We start from the raw sequence: 27,283 nt of genomic DNA on the forward strand, positions 1-27,283 counted from the left end.
AACTGACAAGTTTCTGTAATTATCCTTTCACATTTTATAATATCTAAACGCTCCAGCCATTGTAGCCATGTGCCCTTCAGCCTCCACAGGGCAACTTGCAGCTTCCTAGGAACAGGCTGCAGATTGTTCCAGAAACAGGACTTGTATTTGCCATTTTCCCCACGTGTCGCACCCCATTTTAGAGTAAATGTACTGCATGCGCACAGCTAAGTCCATTGTTGTCCCCTGGAAGAAGATTGATGGTTCATAAGCCTTTGATGCCAGAACAATTTATCTTTTCAACATCCATCGCTATCCAATCTCAAGCTGCCCCCAGGAAAGCAGTCTGTTCTGGAATGAACAAGGATTTACCTGAGTGCATCAGCTGTGTGATTCTGGGAAATGCTGAGCCTACACAGTACATCTGAGCTGTGCATGTGCTGATACGCTCTATTGAATATAGGCACTTAAGCTTTGTGACCTGCTTCGGGAAAAGTTCAGCTTCACTTAATCATTAGACAGACTATAAGAATTGTAGAATGCTAAAACAAATGCCAAATGTTTTTGTCTTTAGTTTTGTCCTGATAGAATTAATGACAGCTCTTCATCATTAGTAAATGGACAACTGCCATGCTTCCCCAGGTGCTAATCATCTTCCAGAAGTGAATGCACTTCTGAGATGTCTGAAATGAATATTTACAATACTAATATACCTGAAGAGTTGCAGCACCACACATCTGCAGCAACCAGCCTACAAGCTAAGCAAGGGTGACATCCAGTGGTTAACTACAGCACATCAAATACTTCAAAATACAAAATTCAGACACCAGAACTGGAAATCTGAACTCGATTCTTTAATGTGCTCAATCAGTCCATATATCTCTGAACATTTCAGTAATTTCAATACAACCCAGTAATTCTGAATCCATGCAATGTTTCATATAAAAATTTTCCAGTTCCTCCTTTTGCCACATAAAGAATCAGAAAAATCCTGTGGGAGTTTAGTAGCAGGAAACACATGCAACAGGTCACCTTTACTGGAAAACTACATTAGACCCTTCTGTAAAATTAATCAATTCCCCATACTAGCATGTCCAGGAAGACTAGAAGCTCCCATTCTTGGGCACCTTTCTGTAAAACTACTTTACTGGAGACCCCAGCATCTTATAACTATGCAATAATCTCACTTCGGATTGGTGTTGCAAAATATGAAAACATCAAATAAATCAAATGCTGGTATATGATTCAGAAAATACATTTCTTCCCTATAATTAAAGAGCATTAAATATCTTCTAATTTGTAGATACTTTGAGGAGATGGAGTTTTTCTTCAAAATTCAGAAAGTCTGAGATTGTACAATTAAAAAAAGTGGTTGGTAGCTGAAGTTCAAGAGAGTCCATTTACTATAGTTTCATGAATAATTACTATTCATGAAACTATCTCAAGTGCATGGAACCAGACTATCAGAAGTCCAAAAACACATGATAAAAATAATGAACCAAAATAATGCAACAACAGTCCTAGAATTCCTGTGGTAGGAATGGAGATGGGTGAATCACCTACATTACTGATATGGGGGTTAACGCATTTAAGTATTCTCTGTGTTCAAGGAAAAGGTAAGTGCTGGCTTCTTAAACACTGAAACACCACAGCTTAAGAACTCCCAGAAGGAATACTGATCCTTCTGCAAAAGTTTACACCTGAGATCTCAGATAACATCTAAAGAGTGAATAAAACAGTAGATTTCTATAAACTTTCCTTCCTCCAATTCATAAAAAAAAATTGTGTGGAAAATCAGTCCACTAAAATGAGGAAGAAGAGAGCAAAAGAATTCCTGCTAAGAATCAGTGGGTTTAAAGCCAGTAATACATCAAGCCTCAGTGTAATAACACATTCTGAATCCTCCTGAAATAAGCTGGACCCCACTTTGACAAGACCTTTAAATCCTCTAAGGGTCAGAAGATTAAGCTTGACACCTTTGGAATCCTGGCATAAGATGACTCTCAACTAACCCTCTATTTGTAGAATTAAGATGTTGCAGTACTGATTGACAACTTAGCTACTAAAACTGAAGTCTGGCACAAATATCTCTTTTCACAAGATTCAAGCTTTACTTGTTGGCATGTCAGCCACAGGGGCCTACTCAGTTGTTCTGCAGAGGATGTTAGCAGATCTTACATAAGATCTAAACCTGTTCTATACACCTTCAAGGCTTATCAGTACAGGGCTAAAGAGTTATCCATGTCTGCACTAGGGCAGACTTGGTAGACCAACCTACCAGCAAAACAGGTGCATGAATCTTCCTCAAGGAAGAGAGGAAGGAATGAGATTTTATTTACAATTATTTTCTCATTTCTTTAAAGTCACAGATGTACTGTATTTCTCTGGCTTGAAGGTTAGCACAAAACACTGTACAGTTATGTAAGTTCTTTAAAAAAACCCCAAACACAACCTTCAAACAAGAACAATGAGTCACATGTACTTGAAAATGTATAGAAATTACTTCAGACCAAGAAATAAGGTCCAAGTTTTATTCACATCAGAAGAACTGAAGGACAAAAGGAACAGAGACAGATGAAACTGCACTGCCCAGAAAGCTGAGCTTTAAACTTCAATGGCTTTCCAGGTGTTTCAGTAGGGAATAAGGACTGACCAGTTCACAAGGCAGCACTGACTTACCTAGTTTAGCTACTCATCAACTAATTCCCTCTCTTTGAAGGATATTAGCTAATTAGAGAAGCCAGTTAAAAAAAAAGAGTCCTTCAAGAACATTTAGTTTTTGCAGTATTACTTTACTCAAAAGTAAGTCAGTCATTCTTAGTATCTTAGAGCAAAAGAAGTATTATGTTACATTTAGAATATTTTGTTCAAGAATATTTTTAGCAAGGATAGCTAAACAGATACTGACAGATTCTAGAGCAACACTGAAGCATGGATACCAAGTGCTGTAGGACATTGTTGCTCAGTTACTTGTTATCCACCTGGTCCCTTTTTGCTGTACATGAGCTTGCCTTGAAGGAAATAATTTGTTCCATTCTCACAAGAAGCAAGGCTTTATTTGGTCATTGAAATATTTCACGTCCAATCTTAATACAAAAGCGTAAAATGTAGAAGTAAGGCAACAGCTTACCTAAAGTTGAACACATCAACACTGTTTCCACTAGAAACACCACTTCAGTGTCATTCCAGCATCATTTTCAGTGTCAATACTGCCTGTCACTACAAATGTCTTTTTTTGCTGTCTTTCTCAAACAAATAAAGCAAAGTGACCAAAATTCCTTTCAAGTGAAAATATTCTTAGTGTATTGGAGAGTAAAAATTGCAGGTAGGTAGGAAAGACCCACATCCAATGTTAGTAAAGGAAACAAATATATGTATTTACCTCCTGGAACGTCTTCTGCAGTAACAGCAGTAACAGCAACAGACTGCTACAGACACCAGAATGAGTCCAGCTACTACAGCTATGGCAATAATTAAAGCCTCAAAATTTACTGAAAAATATGAACATATTCAACTTGTTAGACTTCAGCATTAACATTTCTCTTTCTGATAATCCTTCGCGGGCATTTTTTCATCTCTATATGCAAAAACCCTCACATAATTCTGTGCAACTACCCCAGTTAAAATGAACATACCACATTCAAATTTTGCTATTATACATAATCCACACTGAACAGACATTAATAAAATTTCTCTTTATATAATGAAGTCGTCTGTAATACTTTATGTGTTACATATCTACTGGGGTGATTTCACAGTTCTGTCCTTCTGTGGTAAGACAGCCAAATTTAGCAAATGAAGTTCAGAGAGTCTGTGCTTTCTGATTACATGCACAAGCCAAAGAGTCTGTTACTTCTCTGCAGATCTCATCATCTCATGCCTGGCCAAGGCATAGCCTTCACATATCTTGCCAAAGATTACATCTCAGCAAGCATTTTTGCTTCTGTGTTATCATTTACTGGGTAAACATAGTTTCTAGTTACAATACACAAGTACATTCCAAAATGTAAATTATGGAAGTAATGCATTTCATCATACCACATTTTTCATTCTGATACTTCCCTACAAGTTACAAACAATTGTATATAATAAAAAATTGTTTTAAACAAAATTTAATTTTTTTTAAGGTATACTATTTAATTGAAGCAAAAAAAAATTTTTGAACCTTTTAACAAAGTACAGAAAAGACTGTCAGTTTTCAGTCTGCATTCTTGTCTCCACTACCTATTTCATTTGCTTATTAATTATGAAAAAAACCACAATTAAGCTACTTTGTATTACACTGCTTCTATGCTGTTCTTCACTTCATGCTGGTTAATAATTTGTCAACACATCTTATTTCATATAAAATTCTAACTGGAAGCCAGTCATTTGTTTTTAATTTTGACAGCTCCAATATTCACCTTCATTTTCAGCAACAGTGAACAATATTAATCTCTTAATTTTATTTGCTCAAAGAAAAAACAGCACCACCACTGTCACAAGTTAATGAATTTTCCTGCTGTGTCTGAAGGGGACAGTCTTGATAAGACTGTGTAACCCCATGGCATGCTGCTGCCTATAATTTGTAAAAAATCTATTAAGGAAATGTGTATTTGAGGATTTTTTTGTTCTTGGGTTTTTTGTTTTTTTTTTTCCTGAGAATGTGCTCCATTATGAAGTATTCATTTAGTGTTTAAGCTACAGTCAATCTAGAAACACAAATGTATAAGCCATGTATGTATAAGCCAAGCTATAAGCCATTTCTACAGCAGGAGTAAACTGTCAAGAACACCCTTAGTATCAGTAGACACTGGTAATCACTGTTTTACAAAAGGAATGTGTTTCTCTACTTGGTGGGTCTGAGAGTGTTAACCTACTTCATAGCAATTGGTTTTATGCTGTGCTTTGGATTTCTGGCTAAAAAGTGCTGGTAACACATCAATGCTTTTGGCTGTTGCTGAATAGGCTCGAAGAGCATCAAAATATTCTCTTTTTCCCCCCTTCCCTCTGTTCCCCTCAGCGAGCAGGGCTGGACGTAAACAAGAGACTGCAGAGATCAGGAGGGGATGCTGACAAAACAATTGACCCCAACTGGCCAAAGGGGTATTCCACACCTTATAAAGTTGTGGTCACCAATGAAATTTGAGGTAAAAGAAAAATAACTGCAGGGCATAACTGGGTTCCAAGGCGACTACTGTTTGGGGGCATCAAACCCAGTGGGAGTTCACCACTTCCCCTGCCTGTGAGAGGTGGTAAGCAATTTCCTGCGCTTGACTTTTTTTTTCTCTCCCTCTTTTTCCTTCACTTATTAAACTGCCTTTGTCTCAATCCATGAGTTTTCTTGCTTTTTTACTATTTTCTCCCTCCATTCCACTGGGACCAAGGGAAGGAAGGAGGAAGCAGCTGTGTGAATACTTAGCCATTGGCAGGAGTCAACCCTCCACACTTTCAGAAGAAAAGTTTTCTAAACATTTCATAGTAACAGCATTTACTATGATATTGCAAGCCCAGTTTTCTTAGAAGTGTGCCTTATTACTGAAATGATGTCTCTACTGTACCCTAAAAAAGTTCAAAAGCATAAATATTTTTTCTCAGAAAACAAAGTCCAAAGTCCTTCTGTAAGAATAAAGAATTGATAAAGTTCTCCTGTACTGTTCAATCTAGTCACTCTGTTTGCAGGGATCAAGTGGTAGTGTTCAGAAACTTGCATGTTCCACTTTAACAGCAATCTTCTACTTCTGCTACTCTAATTTCAACTACTGCATAATCTCTCTGTGCTAAACGTGGGAACTTTCCTCTAAGTTACAGTTAACAGTCACTGATAGTTCACTCTGAATTGTTTTTGTTCTTTAGCCTCCCAGTGTCCATGAACAAATACACAGAAAGCAGCAAGCCTTTGCTTTGCTAGACTGCAGCTGTACTCTTGTTTCATATGACAAGCTTTCCAATGTCTTATTTGTTTTCTGTTACAGTCTAGTCTGAATTTAGCCCGTGATGGCAGCATATGGTCTGTACCGTATTTTGTAATAAAACATGAAAAGCAAACAGAAATCTAAAAACAATTAAATGATGCAGTACTAAAACCTATGGTGGTCCTCTGCAGCTTCCTTTTTAACCCTATTTAACCTTATCTACACTGCCTTCAGTGCCCACAGACTACCCTGTTATTTCAGTTGTTTAAGCAAAAATAGCATTCAAGAATTCCTGTGTGACTCTGTTCCTGTGGTATTGGTTCACTGCTGCCACGGGAATTTAATAAAGGAACTGCAGATCTAGGCAAATCATCCAACACTTCAAGAAATTTTTAAAAATGTAAAAAAGTTTTAAAGCCATTGGATCAACGTAAGTACACTGGCTGTTTACAAAGATCCCTTTCTTAACAATGACTGTTTGTAAGTCCAGAAGATTAGAGACCATTGCTCCAAATCATAACCACTGCCTTCTCCCCCACCTCTCCACATAAATTATCAGGAAACAGCTCTAGCAAGCAATAGGCTTACTTTAATCATACTCATAAGTAACTCTCTACAGCAAAAGTAAAATTAGTACCTACTCCAGCAAACTCCCCATCGAGCATTAGAGAGGGAACACAATGAAGATGGTGGAAGAATGCTTCTTACAGGGTAATCAATGCAAGTGTTGTTGGTGTAACACCAAAGGCACTGCAAAAGAAACAAAAAAGCCCCCAATTATTCATCTTCAAAAACAGTTAACAATTTAATGCACCTCTCCAAAGACAGAATTCTTATGTGAGTAACTGTAGAAATGAATGTGCTATATGTTATCAAGACTACTGAAGTCCTGGTACAATTTCTCAGTAAAACCTAAACTGAATTGAGAATAAGAACATTTTGTACTTAAGGCAACAAATACTTATACTAGCCTGAAAATATATGGGAGAACATATTGAGGTACTCTGTATACTAGAGGATAAAATGGATTTGGTTTAAAATTACTGGAATTAACAAGAGGTACAAAATCAGAAAGCCAATTGTACAGGATTTTCAAACACCTGGGATCTTTAAAGAATAAAAATACACTTATAATCTTACTTCGGCCCTGCATTTGATTATCAACAGAAATAAAACAGTAAAGAACCCTTACAATTCTACAGGATGTTTTGCTGCAAGGTAATAATGATACAGCCTTATCCAATCTGTGTTGCAAAGTACATTGTGTACCTTACAGTTATGGATATTTTTTAAATTTAAAATTTCTTATATTATAGTTACAATGCCAGCATACCATTTCTGCTTTTTAAGCCATCACTAGGCATCAAGCTTACGTTTTGGTTTTCATCTGTTAAAATAAATACTTATTCAAAAGTCCTTTACCACACAACTAAAGCAGTGAAGTAGTTTTGAACAACAGTAGTAGGAATCTTTGACAAAACATGTTTTTTTAGGATTCATTACACAAAGAGTTCATTGAGGAACTATGCTTTATCTAACAGTACTATCAAGAACATCTCTGTCATACGCCCTCAGTTGCACAAAACCTGTTATCTTCCTCTTAACAGGTTAGAAAACGTTAAATACAAAGGAAACCACTTGTAGCAGATTCTGCTTTCTTGAGAAAAGTGGACACAAGAAAAATGTATTAATATTTTGTAGTTGCTAGACTGTACAAGTTAAACACACCCATAAAGACACATCGACAAAAAAAATTAAGAAAGTAGAATAAACTTTGCAAAAAACCCTGCCCCTTTAATCAAGGATGTTAGATAAAAAAATGCCTTTTTTTAATCGAATATTTAATAAGAATTAACAGTTAAAAAATAATGACTAATGGGAAGCACAGTAAAAGTCATTGTTAAACTCTGAATGTAATGTTGGCCCTGTTTTTAGTAAGAGGCTGGACTAGGTGACTCATGAGGTCTCATCTCACCTGAATGACTGTACTGGTGGTGACAACGAGGGGCCCAGAAAGGCCAGCTGTATCACTGATGGAGACTCCTGCATCTAACTACTAAAAATGTGTCTAGCCCAAAAGGCAATACCTGATACAGCTACTGACTGGGGTAGAGGCTGAACTACACCAAAATATTTCAATTTACTCATTCCCAATGCTAAAAATGGAGCTAATTATCAAAATCAAGTTAGAAAAAGCCCAACACCTAAACACCCAAGAATGAAACACTTCCTTGACTTTGATCCTCATCTACATAACCTAAAAATGAAGACTGAAAAGACTTTATTTTATTTAGAGGTAAGTCATATATCCTTTGCAGAGTATGCTAGGAACAACGTTCACACTCACATGGCTATCAGTGACTTTATTTTAGAACAGCCTCAAATGGATAATGAAGTGCAACAGCCTCAAATGGATAATGAAGTGCAATTAATTCAGTCTACTCTCATTTTAAAGATATATTTTCAGTATTAAAAGAGATACTATAGTAACTATGAACACAAAATGAATTCTTCTTCCTCTATATTCAGATAAATGTATGCAAGGGACTGTTATCCCTATCCTTCTCTCCAAAAATTGACTATATTTCTTGACCACAATTTCCTATAGCTGGTTTGAGCTTGCCTAAAATCCACTTTCCACAAGAATTTAGATTCCATACATTTCTTATTAGGACAAAGACTGAAAGTGACAAAAATAAACAGCTGAGGGGAAAAGCATATTGGTAGACTACTCAAAAGCTAAAAATGAGACTTTGGAAAATTCTCCAGAATGCTGAGGCTCTACACATGCACTCAAGTTTTAAAATGTAGTCCTGTCTCTAACTAGTACTTGCATTACACACTGTCACAGAGTTAGAAATATGAAGAGAAAACTCTCACAAGGTGTAAATCAATAAATATTTACATATTATCTGGTAAGAGATAAAGTTATCAAATTTTAATATACCTGGTAATCTGCTAATCATAGCAGTAAATATTTCTCTGAAGTAAATAGTTTCAGAATTCAACAGCTCTAATCAAAACCCTTATGTGTTACCTTTTAATGTACCATCTTGTGAGGAATAAGATGAAATTCAATAGCCTATCTGTCAAATTACCACTCAGAACTTATTGATAAAAAACACAAAAAAATAGGTATTCATCGACCCATAATGATGATCAACAACATTTGAGCATTTTGAATTATAATTTTATTTAACCAAACTAAATTACTACATTTTATGGTTTGTTTGCAATAGTTTATATCTATTCACCAAACATTTAATTTTCATTTTTATGTGCTGCTGCTATCTATTTTATCACCAATATGAAAACCTGATTTTTTTTCTACTGAAGCAATAAAAGTAATTTCAGCAATCTGTTGCTTTTGTATTGCTCAAAGAAGTGCTGATGGCTTTGTTCTGAAGCCTTTTTTTTTCTAATGTATGTGCAAATTGTCTGAATCAAGTCTAAACTCCTTTCTTCAAGGTTAACACTGGTGCTGTTGAAGCAGTTGACCTGAATCATCCATCATTCTGTCACCAAAACAAACCTGGACACTGTCTTTGGTTTGACAGATTCTGAAAACAATGTATCTGTAACTCTATAAGTGTCTTCAGCACACAAACACAGCTAAAGGATTTATTTCTCACACGGTGAACATGTAGCTCTCAGGTTAATAAAAGCTCTGCTCATGTATCTGCAGCAGCACTTATTTGAAGTTAGGGTCACGCTACTGCCAGTGCTGAACATTTAACTGGTAATTTTCCTTTTCCTACTTGATACTTCTGAACATGAAGAGTTCTTTACACAACGCCATTCTTCTGACAACAAATATTCAGGTCTGACAATACACAATAACCACATCAATACACGTCAATTAATATTTTTCCCTTAAAAAGCCAAAATATGCATAAGACGAGGTAAGTTCAAATAGTTCTCAGTCTTTCCTAGAGAAAATGTTTTGCAGTGACATATGTAACTTAAAGACGCCTGAAATATTTCTTCTCAGAGACATCTCAAGTTTGAATTTGAAATAATCTCTCACTTTGCTCTGCAGGGACTGACGCCTTTTGCATGCTTATTACAATCCTTATTGTGGAGCCAAAAAAGTTTTCAGCAAAGGAGAAACAAATTCTAATGTTTAAATGTCTGCCCTATTACAGTCTCACAGGAAATCTAAACATTTTGCTACCAGAACAGTGACCCAACCTTCCAGTATTAAGCACATACAGTCTGAGGTAGTCAATGGAGGGGCCAACACACCTGGACATCTACAAAGTGCTGATCCAATTGGCCTCAGTTGAATGGATTCTTGGGGCATATTCAGAGAAAAGCACTTCCAGTTTATTTACATTAATTTCCCAGTTCTTCTTTTCGGTATACAAGAAATGCAAGGCATTTTAGCCACATAAAATTGAGTTTATCTTGTTCTTTTATAAGATGGACATTTAGCTAAGTGCTGCTCACAAAATAAGTCTGAATCAGTACCAACACCAACTTGCTCAGTTGAGCTATGAAAGCCCTGAGCACACACTGACACTGGAAGCCTGGATTCGGTCTCTCCTCTTCAGACAAAGCAGAGAAACACCCTGAGTGACCAAATCATGGAGCACCCCTGGCAAAATGAAAGCACACTGGCAGCACAGGAGAAGCAGCACATCAGTTGACTTCATCATTCAAATAAGAATAGATAATAGAACTGACTGATCTTGACTTCCTCTTGTTAGGGGGAGTTTGAGTAGATTTGCCATTAAAAAAAACCCAAGAAATTCACAAAACAGTCAAACAAACCCCAACAATTTGATTTCATATGCAGTGGAAATTTTCATCAATCAAAAAAGATGTTAAAAATCTTACCGAAACATTTTTTAGACATTCATCACAGGACTTCTGGGAAAATGCTGAACATGCTAGAAAAACAAACAAACAAACAAACAAACAAACATTATATATTTATTTTTATTCCACAAGGTCAAGCATTTATCATAACATTTGTCATTTTCTTTTTTCTGGTTCTAGATACAAGCAACAATTTTGAAAGAGGTAATGAAATCTCAGTAATTCCATTCCAGGAGAACTGCAGCAAACACAGATACGAAACATTTAAATTTGACCTCTGATACAGGGAAACAACTCAAGGTTACCTTTAACTTCAATTTTTTTTTTTTTCTCTAAGGACAATACAGCAGATTTAACCCAAAAGCCTCCCTGTATCTCTGCTGAAGTTCTAGGACTTCCACACTTCCATTTAGGGAACATTCTGAATTTTGCAGCTTTGGAACCTTTGCAAAAGCTGACCCTTGTCTAGGGTTGATCCCCTTCCATAGATATTAACCTTTATTCTGGGGGAAAAGTTTTTAAAAGATAAAGCTCTCCAAATAACATGATTTTAAATAATAAAAAAACCCCACCTCCAAACACAGGACACAAGTTAATTTGCAAGTGTTCAACAAGAACTTTAACAGAAGTTTGAAAAGACCAGTGACGTGGAAGCACTTAACGCACATTCTCTTTGGAGGTAAAAAAAGAAAAAAAAAATTTACTGGTGTTCACATTTACTTCATGTAGAAGTATTGCATGTTTATCATCTTAACACCAGTCTTTTTTTATCCATAACTCAGATAAAACTTGTTGCCCACAGAACCACATACATGCCAAAGTCTTGACCAAGATGAACTACTCGAAAGATGAGTGGGAGTCTCTTCTGGTCTGACCCTGGATTTTTCTTCCAGTAACTGCAGTTCCTATGATAATTTTTATACTATTTAATGAAACAAACTTTTTATTATTTCTATAAATATCACAAATACAAGGGGAAGATATCTCCAAATCAGGAATTCAATTATAGCTTTAATGAAAAACCGCATTAGTCACAAGCAGTTATCAATTTGAGCTAAGTTATTTACTTGCAAGACAACTATATATTTCAATATTTTCTTTTCATAATTCATTATTATATCTTTCTGGCACTAATTCCTAACATTAAATGTATTTTATATACTAGTATATTCAGCTTTAATTAATATTTTTGTAGAGAAAAACACCCTACTACTTTATCTGGTACCAATTAAATTGTTACCAGTACCAATTAACAGCTTCAGTGTAAGGCCGATATACCAACTCATGGAAAAAAACCCACGAAAAGCAGCTTTAGAAACAGTTCTCAGTTTAAACTCAAAAATTTTCAAAGGGGATTATTCCGCATGGAGTACCAACATACTTATTATAAAAATACTTAATTACATTTTCAATTTAAGATTTAAAACACCCAAACGAACTAGCCTTCTAAACATGAATTAGCGAAGCACTGTCAGAAACATGCAAGTACACCAAACAAGATTTAGCTTAGATTTAGATTTCTAAAATGAGATTTAGGTTACATTTTCAGTACCTGAATAATCTACAGCAAAGTGAAGAAATATTCCTTAGATTTTTATCAAACTTTTCATGCTGTTTCTTTTTTAACTGCCTTGCTATTGCCACATTATAGCAGATAAGCTCTACAGACATATAATCAAAAGATGGAGACATAAATTGTTAAAAAAATTAGATTAAACATAAATTCTAGAAGTCTAAAGAACAGCATAAGTCTTAGCAAAAATACTTTCAAATATATCATGATACATATTTCAAAAATAAAAATAACTTTATATACCACTGTTATGAAATTTAACATTACTAGAAGTGACTGAAACCAAAAATTTTTCATTCTGCTTTATATATTTCTCCAAATCACATCACTTACAAAGATATATAAATTTCCCACCAGTTACAGTGTTCTCCACAAGAGAAGACAAAAAGAAAAACTGAAAAAGAAAAACACAGCCATCCCCTCCAATCTATCTTGCTAAAGCATTATGTGTACCAGCACATTAAACAAAAATAACTTTGAATTATTGTTTTACATTCAAACATACATGAAGTTGACATTCTCCCTCTAGCATTTCAAGGGTATACTGTATTTTCGGTATTGGGGAAAAAGATAAATGTAAACCATACTATCACTATCAACAACAATTCACAATGTATTTTAAACAGTATTTTTCAAACATAGTAATTCCTTCTATACTGCCATATAACATCAGCTTTAATGACCTAACATACAATAAAATGAGAAATCATTTTTACACATCAAGCCTGGTTTACTAAATAGTGGAAGCATTATTTTGACAAATGCAATTTTTACCAAAATAGTTTAGTGCAACAGCTTGTACAGAGTGAATTGCAGCTGTATGAAGATTATATTCACACATGATAAGTAAAAACTATTACTGTCCATCCACTTTTACTTTTTAATTACAACTAAAATGCTGCCCAGCCATACAGGAATTGTACTAAGTTAACTATACACTATCTCTGTGATCTTACTTTTTTTAAGAGACATACTCATGGATGAGGATAAAAACACAGAACACAGTCTGTTCCTACACCAAATACAGGCAAAACAGAACAGCACTGACAATAAAACTCTATTTTGCTTAAGAACAGCTTTTCCCCCTTCCCAATATGCATTTATGCATGAAGGTAGTATATGCAGCATTGGGATTTTTTTGTTTGTTTTTTTCTCTCCGGGAAGACAGGAGCCTATACAGCACATACAAGGACTGATGACTGCTGTACGCCCTTAAGATCAGTGAGGAATTGGGGGTGATACCTCTTACCATCCCACTAAAACTAAACAACACAACTGCTCAAACAGACAAAAACCTTCCAACATCTACATTAAGCTTATTCACAGCTGGTTTATTTTAATGTCATCTCTATCTCCTTTCTTAGGACACCACTATTCTTCAACGTAAAACAGCTGTTCCCTCCTTCTGGTACACAAGTACTTTCTCCCTCAAGCTTCCTTCTGCTCCAGCAATTAAAGCCATACTCTTCTTGGTACTTTCTGAAATGGGGAACAATACAGCCTTTGTAGTCCTGCTTTATGCCAGTCCAGCCCTGTTGAACATGGGTGCTGAACTGATGGAATATTTAGCAGGATGGCATACAAGGTCCCACAGTTCTGCAAAACTACCACAGAACTGTCTCCTCTGTCTTCAGGAGAGTATCCCTTCAGTAACTGATATGCATCTGACAGTCAACAAGCCTATCTCCCTACTTTTTTCCAACTGTTTCAATTTAAGATTTAGAATAATACATAATAGTCATACGGCATAACAATCTACATCTTTTTTTTCACTTCAAACATATTTCTAATATTTATTCCATAAAGGTCACCCGCATCTTTCTGTGTAATATCATGCTCCTTCTCCATACCAACCAACCTGTCAAGACCAAATTCCTATACTCCTGTAAGAACAATACATTAAAGCTTCTTCCTAGAGAATCCATAAGGAATCCCACTATGAATTCAACAAAGGTTTTGACTTCAAACTCAATCTTCGATTTTGCTTACATTTCTCAGAACTACTAGAAAGAAGCTGATTAACTTGCAGTTGTTGATAGGTTTACCTTTTGTTACTTCCTCTCTAACAGCTGAGGAACACTGACAGCTCCCTTTCTGTGCTGCTTCAAGTTAGTTGTCTCACAAAATTGGAGACACCCTTTTCGAATATAAACCTTCTCTAAAAGCAACTAAACACCTCAAACTGGAGTCTAGACACACCCATCAAGGTCCACTTGAGATACCCTAATTTAATGCCAACTAACCCAACATGCACCTTTGTGGTCACATCTGTGAGCAGCAACCAAATCTGAGGCTGAGCTTCACCAACTGCCTGCCAAAAACAGCTCTGACATAAACGATTTCAAGAGAACAGGGTGGGAAGAGCATCTCCATCAACTTCTCCTTCCAAGCCACGTTCCTCCTCACCATCCAGGACTGAGCATACCTAGGCGACTCTGTGCTCCCGAATGACCCTGCTTGAGCAGGGAGGTTGGACCAGATGACCCACTGCAGTCCCTTCCAACCTGACCCGTCCTGTGATTCTGTGACTGCCGTCCCCGAGCAGCAAAGCTCCCGACACCCCCGCAGGCCGGCAAACCCCAGCGCCATCGGCCTGTCCTTCGACCGGGAGCGGGCTGCTCCCCCCGCCCCATGAAATCAGCTCCGGGTCGGGGCAGGAGCCCCACGGCGAGCCCCGGGCTCCCCCAGCTCCCCCGAAGGCTCCGGGCAGCGCTGGGCCCCGGCAGACCCAGGGCCGTCCCCCGCCGTGCCCCGATCAGGGCCGAGCGCGGACCGCGGGCACACCCGCCCGGGAAGGCCCCACGGCCGCACCCGCGGGGCGCAAGGGAAGGGCAAGGAAAGGAACGAAAGGGAAGGCAAAGGAAGAGAACTCCGCGCTCCCGTGCTGCCCGCCTCGCCTTACCCAGCGCCGGCGGAGCCCCAGTGGGGCTCTGCGCCAGCCCCATCGCGGCTCGGCCCCAGAGCAGCGCTAGGCCCTGCAACCACAGCGGCCACCGCCGCGCCTCCATCGCCGGGATGAGTCGGGAGCGGGCTCGCTCCGCACCCGGCCCCGCGCAGGCGCCGGAGCCCCGCGGGGCGGAGCGGGGCGGGCCCGGCTCGGGGCGAGCGGCCCCTCACCGGCAGTCGCTGTGGGCCAGTTGTGCGATACAGCGGGCCTTTTCCCCTCCCTCGAGTCGTGTGGTTCTTTGGATGTGACACTCTTCTTTTCCTCCCTTTGCAGTGTGAACTCTCCGGTGCCTGTGAGGGCGAGGAGGGGGTGACGATCCTGAGCCCTGGCTCCTGCTTGCTGTTGTCGTTCCTCATTGAGGATGGGCCAGCAGGCTGCCAGAGCCAGCAAAGACATCCCCAAGCCAGGGCTACCAGAGAAGAGAATAAAGAGATGGGGACAAGCTGAAAATTTGCCGTGACCTTTCCATTTAAAAAGACTAATGAGTTGTTGGTTGTGCACAGTGACACACCTCTTAGGGCCTTACAGAAGCATTTAACACTCTTTGAAATGCCATGGGGTGTACAGAACACCAGTATCAGGCTGCAAGGTATAGCACAGGAACAAAAGAAACAGACCCCAAACCCTCTGAGATGGCAGGGTAAGGACACGTAGGACGTTTTGGGCATCTCAGCAGCCCTAGACAACTGTGGTTAGGCACTGAATCAAATCCTTAATGTCCCACAAAGTGAGATACCTTGCCATGCTGGGACAGCCAACCTTTCTTTAATTAAATGATCCCATAGCTGAACTTTGAACACTGTGACCATGTTCAGGAATGGGAAGTTTGATATTGGGCAATCAATAACCAAAGTACTAGTGTAGGATTTGTTAGTGCTCAAAGATTCTGCTTCAAGTAGGAAGCAAACACTCCCTCCAAATATGGCATTGTTCAGTCAGTGGTGACTCCAGCTGCTTGTGACCACCGTTCTCAAACACTCTCCCTCTTCTATTTGGACCATTTTTATTAGTCTTATGTACTGAGACCATTGTTGCTCTTGAAAGTATTTGAGTTGGTTTGTTGGTATAGAGAAAGCAGATCTGAGCCGTTTCAGATGCTTTTGCAAATACACTTGAGCTATTACAAGGAGTAAGAGGAATGTTCTTCACAGCGGTTGACCTTGCCGTCCTATCTATCTTTAGACATTTGATTCACCTTACTGCAGAGATTAATCTCCCTAAAATCCCACAAGTAAGAGGTGAGTAGCTCCAGGAAAGGGTTCAGAGGGAATTATGACAACTGCTATTAACTTTGGTGGCTTAGGCCAGCATGTAAAATTGAAGGGATCGAACCCAAGTAAGGTGCTCTTACCTTAAATTAAGTTTCAACCCGTGCATTAAAAAGTTATATACATTTAATTTTTTCTATGTCATCTTTTGATTTTTTGCAGCAGGTTTAGGGTCCCTGCTTCTTGGTCTTCAGGGATGTTAGAAAAATAAAACCAAAAGCGTGAGTATGTAGGCCATATGGACACAAAGATGTTTTTTACTTGAGGTTAATGTAGGACAATACTTTCTCGTGACTTCAGCCTGCTTCAGCTTGCAGGATTGTTGAATGGTTTGGGTTGGAAGTGACCTTTAAAGGTCATCTAGTCCCACTCCCCTGCAATGAGCAGGGACATCTTTTGCCAGGTTTTACCATGTGTTCAAATCTATAAATCTTTATGCTTTGAAAACCTTCTGTTTCTTGAAGTCACTTGGAATGTGCTCTTGGAATAGCAGAGACACACAGGTGACAAAGACTACCAAAGATAAGGAACTGTTTACAAGTAAAAATTCAATAGATCATAGCTACGGAGCATATGACGGAGATGTATAAAGTCATGAGTGGCATAGAAAATGTGAACACAGAAGGACTTCTTTCTAATACAAGACCTGAAGGGCATTGAACACAATTATCAAGTAGAAGACTGAAAAAAAAAAAAAGTACTTAGAAGAAAATAAAGAGCTTAAAGTTGTGAAACTCTATATTTGGATATTAAGGACACTACAAGTTCAGGTTAGGCCAAAAGTCTGGAATTTTTTTCCATGAATATGTCTGTTAACAGTTATTAAATACCAAGATGTTACCTCTGGTTCAGAAAGTCCCTGAACCACACTACCAGAAGCTGTGTGCAATTGCTGAGGAAGATGCATTATATGACTGCTTTATTCTGACATTCTTCCTTAGGCATCTGTTGTTCACTGCCATTCTAGGCGAGATACTGAGCTAAAAGTGCCCTTGAAATGACTTTATATATCTGTTCTTATTAATTTTCTTTTTCTTCAGAGCTTATGTTATATTCTACATGATTTTACTGAATTATGTTTGAGGCAAAGGGGAAGTCCTCTAGCTAATTTTTTATATCTTAGAATTGGATGGTTTTATGTATTCAGTGAAGAACAGCTTCTCATAAAACAGCTCAAATTCCATGCCAGATTTTGTAATTTTTCCTTGAGTTGCCTCTGGCATGCTTATGTTAGAGGAAGTATCTTTTAGCTGGAGCCAAGTGTTATGGGAGAGAGGGAGAAAAATAGAATTTGCTGAGAGCTCTTCGGAAGTATGGTTATATCCATCTTCTCTGATTTAGCTTTGTTATTCCTTTGGGGAAGAAAACATTAATATAATTTATGAACAGCTGTGGTAATTCTCTCACAATAACTATTTCTATAGTAATGAAACACGTTTTTTCTTGGTTAGGTAGCCACTCCCTCAGCAGACATAAATTCCCTGGAAATGGAGTGTAGATGACAAGAATAAGTGATCTACCAAGAAACTGGGTTTGGAACAGGCTGTGTATAGTAAGATTGCAAACAAAAATAAAATCTCAGAACTTAAACCAGTTTTTGCTTTTTTCTGTCATAATTCCATGTGCATTTCAAATTACAAGGATTTTTGTGTGCTCTGTAGATTTTGCCTGGTTTTTTGAACAATTTTTTTCTACTCATGCATTTTCAACATCACCTTTGGCCCCTTTTCCTCCTCTCTGCTCCAGCTCCTTCATAGTGATAGAACAGCTGAATGAGCCATTCCCTGGGTAGCTGAACAAAGAACAGATTGGGCTGACAGAATCTTGTCTTCTTTTTTTAGCTCATTTATTTTTCATCCTTACCAGCACTAACAATCTCAAAGGTGATTATATGGGTTACAAAGTCTCTGTGTGTTCAGTTGATTCCCTTAATGACAGTATTACTTCATCACTGTGACTGAGTTTACCCAGCTTGCCTGATTGCAATATGCTTAAATAATTCAGCTGATAAGTCACAAAAGTGATTAAAATGTCACCTTTTTTTTTTTTCCTGTGTTGGGCTTATGAACGTAGGTCCTGGTAAAAGGTATTTTACTCCAGCAATACATTGCTCAAAGAGTTTGTTTTAGTTTGTGGCTGGCTGGAGCGTGAATGTGTCTTCAGGTTGCAATTTGATGTGTAATTAGATCAGTGTTTCCAAAAAAATCAATCTGTACTTCTCTGTCCCTGAATATTTGTTCTTGTATCTGAAAACCACTGTGGTATATGAAGATAAACGTACCTACATGCCTACAGTGAACTTATGCAAGTGGAAGTTAGTTTTTTGGTGAGATCAGTGATACCCTATGTGGTTCACTGTGCATGGTACCAAATTTTTGTGCTGGCATAGCAGAGGAGAAATTGTAACCCAGAGGGTTTTGTGTCTTTGATTTCTCAGTTGCACGACCAGCTTAAATGTACATTGGCTTCATGTTAAGGCTTCACGGCTTCCCTGAAGTCATGCAAGAGGGTACATGTGCAGTCTAGTACTTTGTTAAAGTACTAACTGATTAAATACCTACAGGGTATAAGAATGTGCACCTTCATATAGTCTTCTTAACTGTGTATTCAGACTTTAATAAAATGGCTTCTACAACTATCTTTCTAAAACTAAAAATATTAATAATACCATTTTATGGAGGAAAATGTGTAGCCATGAGTTCAGGCTATTTCTCAAGGTCAGATAAAGAAAATTAGATCTTCCTGGTCAATATCCATCTTCTGTCTTATAGTAACCACTCTTCCATAAATCATCTTCGCTGAAACAGAATTCCTAGAGATCTGAATGATTAGAAGTTTTAAGTATCATAAACAAATTAGAATCAGTCCTGCAAACACACAGATAGCAGATATTTGCAGGGATCAGAGCAATGCAGTTTATTCAAGGGGTTTGTGGTTTTGCTGTATATGCCATGGCCCATTTTCATCTTTCAGGCAAACCCTGAGATTAAACAGGAGATTAAATTGGCTGCTAAATGGTCTTGATAAATTCAGACGTGATCAGCAGAATACTACTGGGACAGTTAAAGTAAATCAGTCTTCTCAATTGATGGGGGCTTCTGCTGTCATGGAATAAGATTTGCATCCACGGTGAGTTTTCACTTGCAAAGAAGTAACCTAGGGGAATATACAGCATCAGATTAGTGTCTCTGCTAAGGGTGGTGGTAGCAGCTGATTTTCTTTGGTTTTCATTGCACTGTACTCAGGTGACCACTCACTTAATATTTAGGGAATAAACATACTTTTCAAAAGTGTATCTGCATAATTACTGAATTATCTTGAGGTCATACTGAGTGATAAAAATATTAGCCTCATCAAAAAAGGCATATAGTGAAAATTTTTGCCTTCTAATTTTCTCAGCTCCTGTTACATGGGAAGTTTTTTTGAAAAGGAGTAGTTGTGAATAGCTCTATGTGCACTGTTCTGTAGAATGGTTAATAGTGCTGAATTGCAGTCAAATTGAATTATAGTCTATTGTTAGATTTATTGTAGTACTACTGTGACCAAAATGACAAGCCAGGTGCTTCAAAACTTGTATTTCAGTCAAATCTGGCAGTGCATAAACAGCTGTTAACATTTAGCCCTCTCTAATATTTCAAACAAGACAGAATGATGAATTTCCTAATATATCTTGTACTGAACTGATCACTCTTAGCAGGGCTAACTAATTTATTTTGAAAAACATTGGACTTAGGAAAAGACTAATTTTTAAATGCAGCATTTCTTTGATGGCAGGGTTGATTTGTTTTTTGGCTGAGCAGTGTTGTACAAAAAATGGACGGACTGTTCAAGAAAAATAATGTCTGGGGCCTTGGCACAGGGATATTGCTCAGATCTCCTAAACAGGATGGTTGGTTGCAGCCTGGGTAGTGACAGGAGTTGCTGGATCAGAGGAGACTCCCCCAGCTGCTTCTTTGCTCAATTTTCACATGGCAGCTGGCTACTGTGTGACTACTTCAGCATGTGCATAATCCATTGTTGTAGATTATTTTAAACTAAAGCATCGTTCTGCATTAACTGTGTGCAAAAAGATTGTCCTGTGTGACCATTTTTACATCTAAAGGAACAGTTTCTACAACTTACAAGCATCCTGTCTGCATGCAATCCAGTCAGTGCTGCAGCAGGAACCACCAGGAGGCTCTGAAAGAGCCAGAGTCTTTACCCAGGATGTTAAGTGACAATTTTAGGTGTAGAAATTTGTCTTGGGACAGCAGGAGCTGCTTGGGAGGAACCCTTAGGACTGCCTGAAATCCCCATCTGCAGATCTCTCACAAGAGTCAGATCCTTTATTGTGGAGGTGGTGAGGAGCAGAGTCTGTCACCTTATGTTTGCTCAGTTGATTGTCTCTTCTGTGCAGGGACTAACTGTGGAGTTCCTGGATTATACAAGGAGTTAATGAGTTTGGGGCACTGAGTGTGCACACAGGGACACCCCTAAGAACCAGTTACACCACAATTATAACTGAAGGATGACTTGAGTTTCATCTGTCTCACACAAAACTTAAATACCACAGCACCTCTGTAATTGAAAACCATGCAGAACAGCATTAATCCACCTGTGAAATAAGATAGGCAACTCGTGATTTCATGTGGGTCTGTCTTGAGGTTTAACCAGGCCTGGGAACATGGCCACAATACCACACAGATCACGCTGTTTTGCTTTGTGCTGTTTAAAATTGCTGTTGATCTCTAGAGTAATCTGTTTCCAAGATTCTGCTCTTTTTCCTCAGAATGAATTAATGTAATGAGACTTAATTGCATGTTTTGTATTTATCATTGGCTTTGCCTCATTAAGTCTTGCCTCAGTCATAGCTGGGGCAAGAGAGACACTGTAGAGCTACGGTCAGTTGGGGTAGGGTAAATGGGAGAGTCACAAAATGGATCAGCCCAAGAAAAGAAGGATTCTGTTGCATTCCAGAAATTAGTAACTCCACTTGAATTAAGCTATTGGCTTACAAACTGACAGAAAATATCCCTTGGCTCTTATTTCCCAGGCTTTAACAACAGAAAGACTTCTGTTGTCAAAAACTGGTAAAAATCAGCTAACAATTTAATGCCAAAGAATGGGATAATTATTTACCCACACAGCTGCTCTTATTTAGTCCATTTTCTAAACTGTAAGGGGACCAGATTTTCTCTTGGCATTTCACAATCTATATCATATGAGTTAACAGACTATTTCAGTTGGACATTGGATCTTTTTCTTAATACTGTGTATTTCCTGGCTTGTCAGCACTTCAACTTTTCTCTCCCCTGCTGCAGATTTGGATTTGGTTCAAAATGCCATATAGCTATGCAAAGACTGTAGTACTGAGCTCTCATATGTCTCTGTTCTGAATATTTTCTATATAAAGTGCTAAAATAATTTGGTCCTTGAATCAACTTCAGTAATTGAAGAATCCTAATACCAAAACATCCTGCTGAAGCTTTGATCTAAGGCTAATTTAAGGCTAAGTAAGAAATTGTATTTGTGTCTAGTTATTGTCCAGCAATTTTGTGCAATACCAGTTCTACATCATCATAGAAAAGGAACCTTTTATTCTTCTCTCATATGCAGTATAAAATTCCCATATTTAAAAAGAGGAATGTATCATCATTCCAGCACACATCTCAGAATTATTTCACCTGGAATCTTGACTGTGTCAAGTACTTATGTCTTGCTCCTTTGAAGAAGTTCAGATACAGAGAAGATAGTGTTGATTACCCTGCTTAGTTTCACAATATAGACTCACTTGTATTACCCAAAGCAGAGAACTTTCAGAAGGTAGTAGCATTACAAATGTTCCAGTGAACACAGCATCCTGTCCAAATCTCCTTGCTTGTGCTATGGAACTGGGATGTTGGGAATCTGTGAGTTTACAAATGCCTGCCTTTACACCACAGACATTTTCAAAACAACTCTGATCAAATCCTTGCTTTGATTTACAGATAATTTCTTTCTAGACAGTGGGTGACAGATTTGTTTATGGGTGGATCATATACTGAATGGGGATTTTCAATTTAAACCTGATGTCCAAATTTCTGATTTTTTTCCTCCATGTCTGTGCCATTGGAAAAGGAAGTCCTGCCTTCTGCTACATCTTCCCTTCTTATCTTCAGTTATAATTGTGTGCTTTGGATAAGTGACAAGAGACACAACAGGCATAGTGGTTGGCCACAGACATTATTTTCAGGAAATATAATAGTAATTTCAAAGCATAGAGGAAACTTTAAGAGCTCAAGAAAACAAATTAATAGCTTTCTGCCATTAGGAACTTGTGTTTATTCCTCTTAGGAGACAGAAGTGACAGCAGGGCCAGAAATAAAGCCAAGAAAATGTGTTGAATTACTATAGTAGAGGATTATCAATAACAAAATGAAATGCAAAACATTGTAAAAAAAGCTGTGAGAAAAAATAATTTCCGGAACCAACCCAGGAAGCATGATTGATTTTAGTTTGCTAATTTACAATAACATTCAATCAAATCCATTCATAGGCTGTGTTACCTATGACAGACCATACAGGAGCTTCTACAGCCCCTCACGCCATCTCTGGTGCCCTGCAAAAATAATGAGGTGTCATTTGAGATATCGTCTTGTAAAATATGCTTCCTTGAGGACTGCTGTGGATATCTGAACCCAGAGAACTGACTTGGCCATGCTAGGAAAGCAGGCAAAGGACCCTGGAATTGTTTTGGGAATGAGGCCATCCATGAAACAAAGAGAGGTATGATGTACAGAAAGGTTCTTAGAAGAAAAGGACAATTTTCTAAGGACAGAAACTGTCAAATGCAACATTTCTTCTAAAGAAAAGGTAATTTACTTGGCTCACTTGAGAATCAAATGAAAGCTGCAGTGTTTTAGTATTTTAGCATGCATACGCAAGCAGCTCAGGGGCATATTTCATCAAATTATGTTGTTTTCATTTTATCTATCTAATAAGACCTTTTTGAGTTCTTTACCCGTGTTTTAAACCAAGAAGTCCTTGTGATGTGTTTGAATCTTACTGTGAGTAGTGAAACCTACTCCAAGCAAATTCTGTTCTGCCCAGTGTTCAAGATCTTCTATAGCAGCTCTAAGCAGATTAGCACTGAGAGCCAGAGAGAATTACAGCTCTCAGAGGACTTCTCAAGTGAGGCATCAGCCATCAAGATTAGTGGTTCTCAAGGTTCTCATAACTCCTTGGCTAATTAAGGGGCAGCCACATGGCGTTTGACAGCGTACATGCAAACCAACTGGAACTGCTGTACCTTAATGAGCGACGAACTCCGTTGTAGAGGATTGGTTAGAAATGCGAGGACATATGAACATGGCTAAGGCTATGGATGAGCTGCTAAAGTATAAGACGCAGTCTGACTAGGCCCATGAGAAAGTGTGAGATAGCAGGGCCGTGAGAAAGCAGCAGCGTCCTTGGGTATTCTAAATTGGGCTAAAAAACAGGAGCTAGGCATTACCAAAACAGAGACACTTAACGAGCCACCTGTGTAAACAATGAAAGACAGTTAAGATGATATCACCACCTAACTGAGCACCAATAATGAGCCTAATTTCTGTAATATTCATGAACCTATTATAGAGTGTATATTAAGCTGTTGTCAATCTACAATAAACGAAGTTCCTGGATTCTCACATTGAGGTGTCTAGAGCTTTCCGTCGCGACAAAATGGCGCCCGTGTGCAGGGACCAAAGAGGGGTCCCTAGGGGATCAAGTCGGATCTCCTGGGTCGGAGTCAAGTCGGACTCGGAGTCAAGTCGGACTCCCGAGAGCCAAGTCGGGTTCTCGTAGCCACGGTCGGACGTAGGAGTTTTGGTCGGTCTTGCCGTGCAGCACAAGAAGGCGAAAGGGCTGGAAGAAAGAGAGCTCAAAGTTCCGTGCTTCCAGGGACCGGCGCCCGGGACGACTCCTGAAGAAGGAGGCCCGCCGACCAAGCCGCAAAGTCTCGTGGAAAGGGCTGCACAAAGCGTGGTAACACGTTTTTTAGGTAATGGAAAGACAGGCGGCACTATCATTGCTCCAATGCTTTCTGTGAAAGCGGGGAGTTAAGACGACCTGGCTTTGCGGCAGATGCTGCTTTCATGTAAAGGCCAGGGATATGAAGCGAACACTGTAACTGCCTTTACTATCTCTACTTGGAAAGAACTTAGTGATAAACTCTTTACTGCTGCATATAAGGGAGAAAAAGTTGCTGCTTCCCTCCTTACAATTTGGCGATTGTTATCTGGAACAGTAAAAGGCATTAAAGCACAGTCTGAGGACATTAGGATGCTACTGGATACCATCATACGGAGAAATCGTGTAAAAAGGGAGTCGAGCGGAGTTGAAGGGAGCCGGAGCGGGACCAGAGATCGCGGAGCGGGTCCGGAGACAACGGAGCGGCCCCGCCAACATGAACGCGGTGCTAGCACCTCGGCAGTGCGTATCCAGGACGATCGGAGACGACGGCTGCAGTGTGAAAGTACTGCTGATAGACCAGAGATAAACTTTACGAACACTATGACTGAGTTCCACCTTAAGACATTTCCAGCTTTTCATCTGAACTGTGCAGCGGGACTGCGCTGCGCATTTGTGGCTGTGTTCACGGCGCTGTGTGCTTATGCCGCCGTGTTGAGTGAACCCGTGCCGGCGCCGGGTCTGTCCGCCTGTGGCGGGTGCCTACGGGGCGGCGCCGAGCAGCGGGGCAGTAGCGGTGGTCGCGCCGCCTGCGCGGCCCCGGCTCGGAGCGGTGCGCCCGCGTGCGTGCACGCCGGCGGCCCCGGGCGCGGCGGGCGGCGGGGGGGCTCTGTTTCCCCCGCACTGCTGACAGCCATGGTCCCGGGCGGTGTGCGTTCCCCTTCCCTTCTTTGCAGCGAGTGGTTTTTCCCTGGTGCTGCTCCTCTTCCTAGAGTTAATGACGGTAGCAAAAACATTGGGGGGTGCAGTCGGGGGAGGGGGAAAGCTGTTTCTCTTTTTTCCCCGTTACACCAATCACCCCTTCTCTGAAATGTGCCTGTTTGCAGCTGTTCTCTCCCTCTCCTATGTTTTTGTCTTTTCTTAAGCAGACCCTCTGATTAAGTTCCTTCTGCTGATCTCTCTAGGTGAGCCCAGCCCCTCCTTCCCCTCCTTCGTCCTTCGGCAATGAGGAGCGTGGGGGGAGGCAAAGACGGTAAAACACGGAAAAAGGGAAAAGAGAAAAAACAACTTAAAATTAACAATATCCCAACTTATAAATCAAATAAGATTGCATTGTTTTTACAGCAATAGGTGTTAAGCATGCAGTGTGCTCATGGCATTCTCAAATGTTTTCTTCAAAAACAGAAGGGGAGACTGACGAAAAATCCTTTGAAGTAAGATTAGAAATAACGCGACATCCGTGCTTAGCTTTTGCATATTGCAGAAGGTTGTTAAGAATTTCCTATAGTTTGCCATTTTGCTTCTCTTACATGAAATTTGGCTGTTTCCCCCAGGGGCAGGGTGCAGGTAGAAGATTTGGAGACGGAACGATGAGACAGAAGGGGATATAGTCTTGCCCCCTGCAAAAGTAGCTTTATTGCCTTTATGATAAAATAGCATTGCTCTATAAGAAGGGTTGAAGATTTCCAAGATAATATTCTGTTCTTTCTTGCTGTATTTGTCTTTTACATGGAGAGTTATGCAGGATTTGCAGATTGCTGATGGCGGCTATGCCATAAATTTCCTTTGAATTATGAAACTGACAAGAAGTGCACAGCCAATGACCACTTGAAAATGTGTGTGTGATTGAGGAGCGTGTCTGAGGTGGCCACCTGAATGTTGTGTGAAAGAAAAAAGCTACATGAATGTGTGAATGTGTAAACTTAAAAATACTTTCTACCGGTGTCAAGATTTTAGAGATGTGTAACGTGATTCTGTTGAACCATAGTGATTCCTTCTTCTGAATGGGCTCTAAGTTATATTAAGGAAGGCCTACGATAGATATTGACAGTTATTGTAATCTTAGTAATAGCTCGTGTTGCCTTTTCTTGTATTACTAGACGTGTAAATACTACGACAAAGAAAGCATTGTTGGCACAAAATAAAAACGGGGGAAATTGTAGAGGATTGGTTAGAAATGCGAGGACATATGAACATGGCTAAGGCTATGGATGAGCTGCTAAAGTATAAGACGCAGTCTGACTAGGCCCATGAGAAAGTGTGAGATAGCAGGGCCGTGAGAAAGCAGCAGCGTCCTTGGGTATTCTAAATTGGGCTAAAAAACAGGAGCTAGGCATTACCAAAACAGAGACACTTAACGAGCCACCTGTGTAAACAATGAAAGACAGTTAAGATGATATCACCACCTAACTGAGCACCAATAATGAGCCTAATTTCTGTAATATTCATGAACCTATTATAGAGTGTATATTAAGCTGTTGTCAATCTACAATAAACGAAGTTCCTGGATTCTCACATTGAGGTGTCTAGAGCTTTCCGTCGCGACACTCCGTAACTCAGCAGTGGCTGACACAAGACCTGCTGAAAGCCCCACCAGCACCTTGGTAGTTGCTAAGCTGCAGTGCCAGAAACCTCACGTGTTGCGGCTGCCGGTGTGCCACCAAGCTTGCAAAGCCAGCTCTTTCCCAGCTGTTAGGCTGACTCTCCCAGTTATTTGCAAGGGAGATGTCCTCACCCCTGCAGCTGAGGAGGTCAACAGCATTTAGTCCGAGTTGCAGATACCAAGTTAGACCTGAAAGTGCCTGCACCACAAGCCTAACAAAGAGCAGAAAGGTGAATGTTTTTTTGATGACTGGGCTTGTTATTCTCAAGGCCTTCCCTGGGAGATGTATAA

The 27,283-nt window shown here is 39.4% G+C and overlaps 1 protein-coding gene across 4 annotated transcripts in view; it reads right to left on the reverse strand.

The window, feature by feature from the left end:
• LOC135425649 (pituitary tumor-transforming gene 1 protein-interacting protein-like) overlaps positions 1-15,625 on the reverse strand; it is a 30,492-nt gene extending 14,867 nt beyond the window's left edge. For 3 of the 4 annotated variants that reach the window (XR_010435684.1, XM_064678164.1, XM_064678154.1), the window contains exons 1-4: positions 15,385-15,625; positions 10,713-10,765; positions 6,515-6,623; positions 3,362-3,470 (exon numbers count right to left, since the gene is read on the reverse strand). Coding sequence is in view for 3 of the 4 variants with exons in the window: in XM_064678164.1 (XP_064534234.1) it covers positions 3,362-3,470; positions 6,515-6,623; positions 10,713-10,765; positions 15,385-15,610 (497 nt within the window). In the remaining variant the exon portion in view is untranslated. Of the gene's footprint in view, positions 1-3,361; positions 3,471-6,514; positions 6,624-10,712; positions 10,766-15,169; positions 15,333-15,384 lie in introns of those variants that run through there. The other variant, XM_064678179.1, reaches the window with a different exon arrangement.
• Between the last annotated feature and the right edge of the window lie 11,658 nt (positions 15,626-27,283).

Source organism: Pseudopipra pipra, chromosome 1 (genome assembly GCF_036250125.1).
Source record: "Pseudopipra pipra isolate bDixPip1 chromosome 1, bDixPip1.hap1, whole genome shotgun sequence".
In the NCBI taxonomy this organism is placed as follows: Eukaryota; Metazoa; Chordata; class Aves; order Passeriformes; family Pipridae; genus Pseudopipra; species Pseudopipra pipra.